This window comes from Hypomesus transpacificus, chromosome 15, assembly GCF_021917145.1.
Source record: "Hypomesus transpacificus isolate Combined female chromosome 15, fHypTra1, whole genome shotgun sequence".
NCBI lineage: Eukaryota > Metazoa > Chordata > Actinopteri > Osmeriformes > Osmeridae > Hypomesus > Hypomesus transpacificus.
In genome coordinates, this window is record NC_061074.1 from 8,036,539 (window position 1) to 8,048,808 (window position 12,270).

Consider the following 12,270-nt stretch of genomic DNA (forward strand, 5'->3'; position numbering starts at 1 on the left):
TCACACAAAAGCAGCGAGGCTTGGGAACAAGAAATACGATACTTGCAATACTTACAAATGAGCACAAGCAATACCGTTTCAAATGATCCTACAAAACACATAGAAAAATAGCAATGACTGTAGAATGATTATATAATACAAGCAGTAATTACAATGGGCATTTATGTTGCTACTTATAATTAATATTTGTAATATTGAATAAGTATATTCTTTATTATTGTAGATTATTTTCGTAGGGTTCTGAGGGCCAGGCTTTCGGGTCAAGGATCCAATTACGGGGGGCTGGAGGGGGGAGGCTGGGGCTGGAGGGGGGAGGCTTGGGCTGGGGGCTGGGGGGGGGGGGGGCTGGGGCGGGGGGGGGGGCTGGGGGGATTTTACCCCCGAGGGTCCATACATTTATATATCGTTCTTACCTGTAATTGTAAATATTACTTTACACCCTGGAGACCCTCCCGATTGTCATTGTATAATTTGCACTCTGCATAACGTGTCAGTCATAAAAACTAGTTTTCAACACATTGTTTTGTCTCCTTCAGTGCTGGGTCACTAGCTACCAAACCAGTCTTACTTCCTTATAGATGTTTTTTTCTTTTACCATGCTAACCTTGCTTGTAAGAAAGGACAACGTGTTGGCACATGACAGCTTCCAAATGAATTCCTGCAAATCTGATTGCAGTTGAATTACTTGAAATATCCAGCAGTTCTGAAAACTTGAAGAAATTGTGAGTTCTGACATTGAACAAATAAGACCTCTGTACATTTCCTTTGTACCTCTGTTCCATTTCCAGATAACTGCTTTAATCGTTGGAAACATGCTTGGGGAGATGATAGAGTAACTCGAATTCAGGTGGATGTGCTGTGGACTGAGGAGGAATCCTTCAACTGCTGTGTAGATGAGCCACTGAGAGAGGTTGTTCAGAGGAAGCTGTCCTTCACCTGGCAACACTGTGTCGTCTCATGTGACACCCATGAAGGGGTCGGGGGGGGGGAGGAGAGGGACACTGTCATCTAGGCTCCTCTAGTAAGGCTGAAAAAGAGAGAGACAGGTAATCAGATTATGTATCAACATATCACTTACAGCAGCACCAAAGCAAGCTCGGAATAAAAATGACATGGAAGTGGCTGACATTCAATATCCATCTACACTATTTTATGGATTACATCAAATCCACAACTGTATTTAATGAGTCCAGACTACGGGGTTTACCGTTCACAGATTAGGCCTGTCAGGACTAATGCACTCATCCCAGGGAATATCATATTCAACCAAAGCTTTCATCTAGTACAGATTAAATGACCTCACTGGAGGAAGGCAGACATTATGTTTCTCAGGTCACATGGTGCAGGTCATCAGTACTCTGAAACAGTGGCATAACTGGGTCCCTTCCAAGGATTACAGATATCTCCCATACTGATAAGATTGTCTTGCAATTTAATCTTTACTAAATCTGCATCTATTTCAAATGATGCGGTCGGTAGGGCGGTGCAGGGCGGGGCTTTAATCCAACCATCCGTTCAATAGATATCGTAGTAAAGCAGAGTAGTAACGCTGCCGTTTAGAAAAATACTTTAATCACTGTCTGAAATGTGCCTCCTCTCGTTACACTAGGAGAACACTGCTCAGGAGCCTCTATGTTGACCCACGCACGGCATTCAGGCAATCCCAGATTGATATCAAACAAGTAAGATGACTGTCAGAGTCAACTACGACCTGGGAAAGGTAGATGAAGAGCGTGTGTGCGTCTGAGACATGAGAGTCAGACGTTTGTTGGTTAGAGGCTCACAGAGAACGCTCCGGTACGCAACGAAAGAAGAAAAAAAGAAGACAAGGGGCTCTTTTCTTGTTCATTTCATTGCCTGGAGAGAGCCAAGAACAACAGATTGCCTCATCCCCAGTTAATTAGCTGCTGTTAGCAGACAACCCTCAGGCTATGAAAGATACAATGAGGCTGAGACTTGGTCACTTCTGAATTGACTGGGTAGGGGAAAGCTACAAATAAATCTGCATTGTAGGGTTAATTATCTGCCTTTTTGTACAAATGCCCTCTTTCAGACTCTTTATCCTACACAGGGAAACATCTATGTAAGCATCATCAAAGGGGATCTTACACTTCGCTTCATGGATTAGTGACTGCTGTTATATTTCACCACACATACAGCACACACAGCAATTTCACAGCAGCTGTTAACAAAAGGTAATGGCTAAAATATTACGTTTCACCGCCAGCAGAGTGTTGCCATGACAACAGGCCACCGATGTCACCGTGAAAGGGTGGCTCTCATCGAGCTGCACCGGCTTCGGTATCCCAGAATCCTCTTCTTTCCTTCCAAGACGGCCGCGGGCCCCCTTTCCCCAGGTGTACACCTCCCCCTCTGCCAGAAGGACACAGGTCAACACAGGTCAACACAGTTACCAATACCTCCCTGCACCAACGAGTCATTAATCCACACAGTTCTTAAACTGATGGCCTTAGTCCTACCCAGGCGCCATACTAGCTTCATCCCCACCAAGCTGAACAAAGCCAGCCCTAAACAATGAAGCTCCACAGAGGTGGCTGCCTGCTATCTCCCAACAGGGGTTAAGCTGATCTTTGACACGTTTGACTTTTATTGTCTCATTTTTCATTGTCTCAGTCATCCCTTTGCACGTACATCTCTTTCTCATGTCCATCTGTTGGAGTTTTAATTAACACTTTGGTTGCCGTTCTCTCACCTGTTCCGATGGCTAACGTGAAGGCATCGCCGCAGGCTGCCATGGCGATGCGCTGCAGTCCTGGTATGGGATAGGGCACGCGGCTAGCACGGCGAGAGCTACAGCCCAGCTGACCATGTTGGTTACTGCCAAAGGTGAAACACTGCCCCCTATCTGGACACACCGGGACAGGACGCCATGACGCCCAACCAGTGAATGAAGAGCATTGTTCTGTGTGTGCTCGATTGTGTAACAGTCAGAATTGACAGACAGGGTAGATCATTTTACAGAGATTATTAGTCTCTTATTAGAAACTGAAACCATGATTGGAATCTCGGTGAACGGTGGCCTGACAGACAGGCACAAAACGAGAGATTAGGAAAATAAATGTACCTGTGACAGCGACAGAGTGGGCGGTTCCGATGTCGATGTAAGCGATCTTCTCCACGTTCAGGGGAGCTGACTGGACTGCGGTGAAGGAGTGGATCTCCTCTACTTGGTCAGAGGAAGCTGGCTCATCACTGGCCGTGATCTTGTCCAATCCAAGTTTATTGAACCTAACAACAAACACAACATACTTAATGTAGCCCACTGGAATCGGAACAGCCTGCATTTCATTTTCTACACTGTTCATGAACAATGTAACAACTGTATCACAACACTTTTTCTAGTGTAACAGTGGTAAGTCAAAGGACAATGTGGGAAATGCTGATTCCTCATAGATACGTTGTGGTAAACCACAGTCCCGAACAAGTCAAGGGGAGTTGTTCTGAGAGCAAGAAATGTTCAAGATACCGCAAACACGCTGTAGAGTGTGTGGGGCAACAGGAAGAAGTCCTGACCACAGGTATTTAAGTTTCCCCTCAGCTCTAAGCCTTCGTGTGTTCATTCCTCTCTCACCCTCCCCCCCCCCCCCCCCCCCCCGCCCAGGATACAGAGCTTTGTATCCTGCCCACAGCACCGCTGAGTGATGGGTTGACAACGACAGAGAGAGTTTGTCATCGTGAGAGAATGCTGCCTCACTGGATCTGGGCCTGGAAGATAATGCTAACCGCCTCCATAAATCCAAACACTGACTCAACTAAGTATGTCAGAGAAAAGCGAGGCTAGGCAGCATATTAGAACAGGAGATGTTGAGTAGTGTTGTTTACCTGAGTGCAAGTTAAGCTCTGTAGATTGTCACATGCAATATTTATTGTCTCTTTAGGGTGCACAGACGTGCAGTTTCACCACACTTTCTGTAAATAAGAGTGTTAATTACCCTCTAAACTGATGAAAAGACAAGTCAATGCTTAGGCAGAGAACATAAATACATTTAGATTGTAAAACTCACTGCCAGTGTAGACTACGTCCAAAACAGACACTTTGTCGATGCCAGATAAGGTTGTTTTAAGGATGTACTTATAAATGGTACCTGTTGCTGCCACAGGCCAGAATGTCGTGTTGGGCGCTGATAATCATGGAACAGTCTACCCCACAAAGCACCTTGTGGGCCTCAAACTCAGCAGGCACACACACTTGCTGGGGAGAGTTGTGGGAGTCCTGGGTGCCGAGCCCAAGGCGACCTGTCACAGAGGACCCATTTTACATTTAGTCATTTTAGCAGACGCTCTTATCCAGAGCAACTTACAGTAAGTACAGGGACATTCCCCCCCGCGAGGCATGTAGAGTGAAGTGCCTTGCCCAAGGACACAATGTCATTTTGCACAGCCGGGAATTGAACCGGCAACCTTCTAATTACTAGCCCGATTCCCTAACCACTAATCCATCTGAACCCCCCCATGGCCCACCAGACATCCAACCGAGAGGCTGAAATGTCTCTCCGGAATTGCTGTCACATATCATGACAACAGTGAGGAACCCGAGAAGAGAGAAAATACTCGTCGTTCATTTACCATTGTCTCCTCTTCCCCAGGAGAATACCTCTCTCTCATTGGTCACGGCCAGAACATGGGAGGCCCCACACCACACCTGCATCAGCTCATACCCCAGCAAGGCCTCCACGATCTTGGGCTGAACACAACAACATCACCAGGCTTCACAACACTGATCTCCTCTATTAATAGCCTTGGATTAATGGATTATAACATATTCAATAGTGCTTTGGTCGCCAAAGTGAGTAATAGTCACTCCTATCAATGAAGAGGGATCCAACTCCTTAGATGAAAAAGACATGCACCTGTGTGACATCATTAAAATTCCCATGGCCGAGACATCCATTGCTTCCACTTCCGAACGTCATAATAATGCCTCGATCTGCAAATAGACAATTAACAGATTCGATGAATATGGCACAAATATGAGCTGGACTGGGTTGTAGACAGACTTTCTCACTATGTTAAAGAGAAGCTCCTTTATTTCTGTGCTATCTGCATGTGGTGTCAGACTAATGGCAGCTACGTCATGGTGACATTGTGGTGTGTCTTCATCGTTTGAGCATCTTAAGTAATGCCTTGCCAGCATCACAGAAAACAGGTTTAACAGGGAAGACAAACACAGATTAATGGGTTTGTTACACTAGTGTAGGAGAGGAGGCCATTACATCCACAAAGACAGATACTGTTCTGGTGTTTTATAGGTGGCAGTGTAGAGCAGTAGGTGAGTCAAAAACAACCATCGAAACCCCATAATTAGGCTGACCTTACAGCAACGCCGGGTCTCCGACAGCTCCCTGAGGTGGCACCTACCTGTCATACATGTGGTGAAGAGATCTCCGCAGGACACAGACTTGATGGTGACACCAGACTGACCCTCCAGGAAACGAGAGATGAACTGGGTCTGCAGCTGCTCCACAGCACCGGGCAGGCAGGACTCCCCTGACCCCACTGATGGAGCCTAGTCACAGAACATCAGAACAACAGAACAACAGAGCATCAGAGCAACAGAACATCAGAACAACAGAACATCAGAGCAACAGAACATCAGAACAACAGAACATCAGAGCATCAGGGCAACAGAACAACAGAACAACAGAGCAACAGAACAACAGAGCAACAGAACATCAGAACAACAGAACAACAGAACATCAGAGCATCAGGGCAACAGAACATCAGAACAACAGAACATCAGAGCATCAGGGCAACAGAACATCAGAACAACAGAACAACAGAACATCAAAACAACAGAACATCAGAACATCAGAACAACAGAACATCAGAACAACAGAGCAACAGAACATCAGAACAACAGAACAACAGAGCAACAGAACAACAGAACATCAGATCAGAACATCAGAACAACAGAACATCAGATCAGAACATCAGAACATCTGGCTCGAAGACGGGAAAGCCCCTCCTGAGAAAGATCAAGATGTTACCATTATTCAAACCAAACCCCAAACCAAACCCCCTTCTTACATGGAATCATTTCAAATGAACAAAGAATAATTGTACAAGGTGCAGGATTTTCTGTGAAGATATAATCAAGAAAACTAGCTATATTTAGAAAGGAAGACACACAGGCAGACAGACAGACAGACAGGCAGTCAGAAAGACAGACAGACAGTCAGAAATACAGACAGGCAGTCAGAAAGACAGACAGGCAGGCAGTTAGAAAGACGGTCAGAAAGACAGACAGACAGGCAGTCAGAAAGACAGACAGGCAAGCAGACAGGCAGTCAGAAAGACAGACAGGTAAAGACGCAGACCTCCCAGGTGATGAGTCGGCCTGACTTGGTGACCCCCATCTTCTGGGTCCGCCCCAGGGACACCTGCAGGACCTCTGTGTTCAGCATGGGTAGCCGCAGAGGCGCTGAGATCCCACTGCCCCACGTGTACACAGACGACAATGGCAGGGAGTGCACCTTCCCCAAACCCATCAGTCCATCTAGAACGCAACATAGAATGGGATACAGAAATCGTCTGTTTTTAAAGGTCGATGATGTCACATCTTTAGGGATGGAAAACTGAGACTCACCTCTGGATCTGGTGTTGGTTAGTCTCCCTCCTGCTCTACCATGAGGACCTGAGTGCACACTGGACAGAGGCTTCTCAATCCTACACCAAAAAACAATGTTAAGACTTCAGTAAAACTATAACATGCCTGTGTTTTAGTGATATGAGTATTAACAACTGTGAATTGATGTATCTTAAATAAATAAAAATGTATACCTGCGCATTTTGACATTGCCAATGTCTGTGTAGAGGTTGAGCAGTGGTCGTATGCATATTGGGAGGGCCATGATCTCGTTGAGCTGTGGCCGTTTGGACGGGTCCAGATTGAGCATGTTGAGGATGAGATGACGCAGCTCTGGGCTATAGCGGTCGGAGATCGGAGCAAAGGTACCGCTCATGATCTTCAGGACTAAAGCCGGGAGGTTCTGGAAGACAAAAGAAGAGTCGATGTAAACTTTGGAAAACGTGTGATTTCTAAAATGGGTTTTATGCTTGAGGTCAGTTAGCCTCCCCTTAATCTACCAAAACGAAGAATCCATTTTTCACAGAGATAAACAGATAAGAGCTTCAAAGGCTCAAGTAAAAACCATTCACTATTAAACACCGTCCATGAAATTAAGACTTAATTTCTCTTTGTAGTAGGGAATGTTTTTCACGTACAGCGGCCTCGAAGGCTCTCTTGAGACTGGCTAACTCATAGAGCACACAACCCAGCGCCCAGATGTCGCTCTTCTGGTTATAGGGTTTCCCTTCGCACAACTCAGGGGAGATGTAGCATGGAGTCCCTACCACCTGGACAGAACAAAGAACAGACAAAAGGCTTCTTTATGATTTTGTATCGGTATTAGCGGCCAGCGGAGAGTCCGTTTTCGACCACTCGGTTGTGCCCTTACAGTGTATGCTTTGCTCTTGCTGACGAGTATTTTAGATATTCCAAAGTCTCCGATTTTAACGATCATCTGGTGCTTGTCGAGCAGTATGTTTTGGGTCTTCAGGTCCCTGTGCAGGATAAGCTTGTTGTGCACGTGGTAGAGGGCCAGGACAATCTGCACAAAGAAGTGTAGGATGGTGTCCTCGTCCAGGAGAGAGTTGCAGCGCTTCTGAATGTAGTCCGCCAACGTTCCACCTACACCATGGAAACGGAAACACCACAGAAAAACATTGATGGGTTCTTATATCACACACACAGCATCATACCTTATTCAGTATCACACACAGTGTCACACCTTACACAGTATATACCTTATACAGTATCACACACACACATTATCACACCGGTTCTGAAGCTCTCCCATAGGAACTGATTTTCGGTAGACAAAGAGATATTAGGAGATCATGCTTTGACACAATGGCTAGCATGAGATTTAGCCTGGAGATACATGCACTCAACTCAATGACTACTATCATCTCAGCCTGACACCGAGACCAGCAGCGCTACTGTCACACCGGATAGCGTGACAGTCGGCAACACTGTGAGTTCCAACTGGGAATTTCCAACACAAGCAAACAAAAGGTTTTGTGTCCCTGAGGGATTGGAATGAGATACAACAGCTAGTGAAGCCCTATGTCACTGCATATAAGCAGCAATGAGAAAGCATGTTGCATAATGAACAATAGGATAATGCAATGTAATAGGATAGCTGAATACCTGGAGCATACTCCATAGCAATCATGAGTGCCTTGTCTTCCAGGAAGTTCTCATAGTACTCTATGATGTTTGGATGGTTGAGCAACTTCAACACTTGGCACTCATTCTGGGCCGCGAGGCGCTCATCACGAGACATCTGCTCCACGGGGATCTCCTTCAGGATGACAAAGGCCCCGTCATTCCTCCGCCGACAGAGGTGCACTATACTGTCACAGAAGACGGGGAAGGTTGAGACAGTCTGATGTTGCCACTGGGTGGGTATGTGGAAGTAGGTAAGCACCATCCCACACAAAGTTTGTGAAACAATTCGTATATTTTTTATGTTTTAATATATGAATGAGACGTGCCATGCAGTACGTAATATTGTAATGTGTTCTTCACATCTGTACTCAGTGTAGAATCCGATTTATCGAACTTTAACCAAGTCTTTACGGAACAAGAGTTCAGTACAGTTATTAGCGCTGACTACAACATTCCGTAGGCCTACTCTTGCGCATGAGCCTGCAATATCGGTCATCATAATTTTTAAGTATGAGTAGAATGCGCAACTGGAGCAATTGTAATAATCTCGAGCTTGAGAATGGTGCGCTCTGTAGCTATCAGGGACGGTAGGCTACTTTCTACAACAAACTATGAACCAGCTTGCAAACAAATTATTCTAGAGGAAAGTTAGTCGATGCGGCTAAACGTTTACGTTCGTGACGACAATCCAAAATTCAAACACAATTGGCTATCCAGTGACTGCCGTGCAATAATATTTAGAGATCATGTCCTAAGTGAAAAGTGTGAAACTTTTGGTTTACCCAAAAGCGCCTCTTCCAACAACTTTGATTTTTTCATACTTCTCCATCTTCCGTTACCATCTATGCGCACCAGATGCGCACAAACAGTCACCATCGTCTCTAAGCAACACATCCCCCTCCTACGGGAAGCAAGAACGGACAAAAAGTACATTTCTCGTTTTGCCAAAAGCGGTCTTTCAAAAAGATATTACACGGCACAAGTCATTTGTCAACATCAACTCATTTAGCTGAACTTGACCTATTTCAAAACCCGTGTGTGAGAGAGGGAGAGAGGAGAGAAAGGAGAGAGAGAGAGAGAGAGACAGACCGAGACAGAGAGAGAGAGAGAGAGAGAGAGAGAAAGAGAAAAGAGAGAGAGAGAGAGAGAGAGAGAGAGAGAGAGAGAGAGAGAGAGAGAGAGAGAGAGAGAGAGAGAGAAAATGAGCTCTGGAAAGATGTGGCAGAGGAGGGTGAGACTCATACACTGTATGCCCCTCATGGCTATGTTCCAAAGGTAATACCGTCTAGACTCTAGACAGAATGCAATTATGAAGCGCCTTCCCCTCAGCAAAGATAAGCAGGCGACCACATGGTTTCTGTCCTCTATACTTCCGTCTCTGCTGTTGGAAAAAGCACAAAGTCATTGTCCTCAGATAAGACCCTATCTGATTTTGAATGCATCAACTGCACATTACAGACATCATTATGCATAATGACACCCCACTCAAACTTATTACCATAATACGACACTGTGGTGGACTATATTTCACAGCACGGCATGGGTTTGTGCATTGAGAATGTGTCAACACAAGAACACAAGAAATCAAACGCATGTGCTGTTTGATAAGAAGCCTGTTGTTCTGGAGACAGTAGTTCTTGTAGTGTTGTACCTTATTTTGTGTATGTGGTAACTTGGTTTGTTTGAGTTGTGCCAACCAAGTCAGCACCATGGACAGCTCTTCACCAGCGTGGGTTAGGTGCTGGCACATCAGAACCATGGGAGTCAGGTGGCTGAGCGGTGAGGGAATTGGGCTGGTAATCTGAAGGTCGCCAGTTCGATTCCCGGCTGAGCCAAATGACGTTGTGTCCTTGGGCAAGGCACTTCACCCAACTTGCCTCGGGGGGAATGTCCCTGTACTTACTGAAAGTCGCTCTGGATAAGAGCGTCTGCTAAATGACTAAATGTAAATGTTAAAACCAGGGGCTCGATGGCCGCTAAGCTGAAGTGGAGCACCATTGTTGAGAAATGTTTGGTGTGCTCGCAATAAACATATTGACCGAAAGACAAAGAAGGGCATTGTCTTTGAAAGAAAGATGGAATGTATGACTACTACAAGTAGCTAGTAGTTGACCTTAGTGAACTCCAAATAGGAACTTCCTGTTACACCACTACAACCAGCTTGGTGACATATTTATCCTTTTCAGTGTTTATTGTTTTCTTTTCACACTGAGGAAAAAAAAACTCAGAGCTATCACCAGGTAGGATAGTCAGTAACCAGGAATGTGCTGAGGTAAGTAACTCACTGAAATAATATATGAAAAAGGTGTGCACCTGTTGCAAAGGCAGAGCTGCTTGAGGTTGTAAATCTATGAGGATCTCATTGTACACTCTCATAAAACCACCGGTAGAACAATGGCTTAGACTGTCACTTTAGAAAAATACCTCCACCCATGCTCTGCCTTACACTGGGCACTGTCACCTCTACAAAGTGTGTCTCGTTAGTGGCAGTGTTCCGCCTGATGAGAGGACCTTGCTGACCCAGACAGCATGTTTTTGCTGTTCATTTCAGGCAGTTAACATCATTGTAAAAGCCGAAACACAGTAAATGTTTCTTCACTGACAGTCCATTTTAGACTGTCACATTTTGAATACATGTTCAAGTTAGTTTTCTAGGTCTGGTTGATGTAATGTTTCTTACCTGCTGTAAATTTGATTTTTTTGTCCCCATTGTCATCCGGAGCAGGGCTAACTTATGAAGCACTCACTGGCCTTCTGAAAACAATGGCCACTTAAATTCCTCTCATTGGTGGTTTCTAGTCTCTTTTGCAGACATTTCTGTGCTCAAGTGCTCAGGGAAGGACTGTGACAACATGATCAATACAGCCTAAATGAGCACCCAGATACGGATAAAGAGTTCATTCAGCAGCCCACATGACATTGGGACACCTACTTTAAAACACAATGAGGTATTTCTCAGAGTTGCCACTAAAATGAGGCAATGCTGAATACATATTTAACCTGCCTATGGCCGTTAGATGCTTCAATGTAGCGTTAATAGAGGTCATCTGCCTGTTTCTTTAAATGTATTTTTTTTCAACAAGATAGACTGTTTTTGAGATTGCATTGCCAATTCCTGGTCTTCAGCCTTGGAGAGAGACTGGCAGGCTTGATGGTAGACAGGCTACACAAGTAAGTTTCGGTGGTGTAATCAGTGAGATCTGCCTAGAGCAAATATTCTGTTGTCATGCCTGTGTAAAAGTGGAACAAAAACTAAAGGAGCATAGTTGAAGCAAGCGTGGAAAAACACATTTAAGTTACAATTCTGCTGTGTAATTAAAAGGTACTGAATTGTGTCTCTGCTTGATAAATTCATATCATATCTAACTATAAAGTAGAATGGTTGGGATCATACAAATGACATTGTGCACAGTGACTACTATGTACATGTACTTTTATGTCCCAAATCATCTCAGCAACTACACAATGGGATGTATTGATTGCTACTGATAATGCACTACAGTCCATCTGTAAATTATACCTGCACTCAACTCCCACGAACAGCCAATAAAATAAAGAAATTGGTCACGTCATCTCTATCACAAAACTGGGTGACACTGATTAGAGGATGCGTGGTGTGTGTGCGCGCGCGTGTTTCGAATTGCAGTCTTGAAGAACCAGTTAAAGATAGCATTCACTTATATAACTAGATCGGTTCGTATTTCCTTATTTTGTATTAGTAGGCCCTATTGTAAGAAGAGCAAAAGGATTGATGTTAGTACGCACCCAGGTGGGCAACTCATCAACTACACTTTTGTGGATGTGCTTCATGTACGGGTTAGTCGCCATCTAGTGGTCATATTTCCTTCACTCAGTCGACGGAGGATAAAGTCACGAAATTATCAAAATCAGAATCTTTATTCGCCAAGTTTGCACAAACAATGAATTTACCATGGCAGGAAGATGCATACTGTAAAGAGTATATATAATAGTTTTAAATATAAAATGTAGAAAATATAAAATGTATAACATTTTAT

The 12,270-nt window shown here is 44.6% G+C and overlaps 1 protein-coding gene across 2 annotated transcripts; it reads right to left on the reverse strand.

The window, feature by feature from the left end:
- Positions 1–410: 410 nt before the first annotated feature.
- Positions 411–9,343, reverse strand: nek8 (NIMA-related kinase 8). 2 transcript variants are annotated; one of them, XM_047035773.1, is made up of 15 exons: positions 9,037–9,343; positions 8,234–8,387; positions 7,479–7,711; positions 7,246–7,377; positions 6,802–7,010; positions 6,608–6,687; positions 6,339–6,517; positions 5,380–5,527; positions 4,872–4,948; positions 4,588–4,705; positions 4,107–4,257; positions 3,086–3,249; positions 2,714–2,866; positions 2,215–2,373; positions 411–1,027 (listed from the first exon to the last, which is right to left on the reverse strand). In XM_047035773.1, the coding sequence occupies exons 2-15, from the start codon at positions 8,367–8,369 to the stop codon at positions 1,005–1,007; spliced, it is 1,962 nt and encodes a 653-aa protein (XP_046891729.1). In that variant the 5' UTR covers positions 8,370–8,387; positions 9,037–9,343; the 3' UTR covers positions 411–1,004. The 2 variants fall into 2 exon arrangements, with proteins under 2 accessions (XP_046891729.1, XP_046891728.1); XM_047035772.1 differs by having other exon boundaries at positions 8,234–8,439; positions 9,037–9,342.
- Positions 9,344–12,270: the final 2,927 nt, after the last annotated feature.

Coding starts and splice junctions, on each gene's coding strand:
- nek8 (XM_047035772.1), bottom strand. CDS start 9,083: ATGGAGAAGTATGAAAAAATCAAAGTTGTTGGAAGAGGCGCTTTTGG. Junction 6,688..6,801: donor GGCAATGTCAAAATGCGCAG/GTATACATTTTT, acceptor TTTTTGGTGTAG/GATTGAGAAGCCTCTGTCCA. Junction 2,867..3,085: donor CCACTCTGTCGCTGTCACAG/GTACATTTATTT, acceptor CGGTGTGTCCAG/ATAGGGGGCAGTGTTTCACC.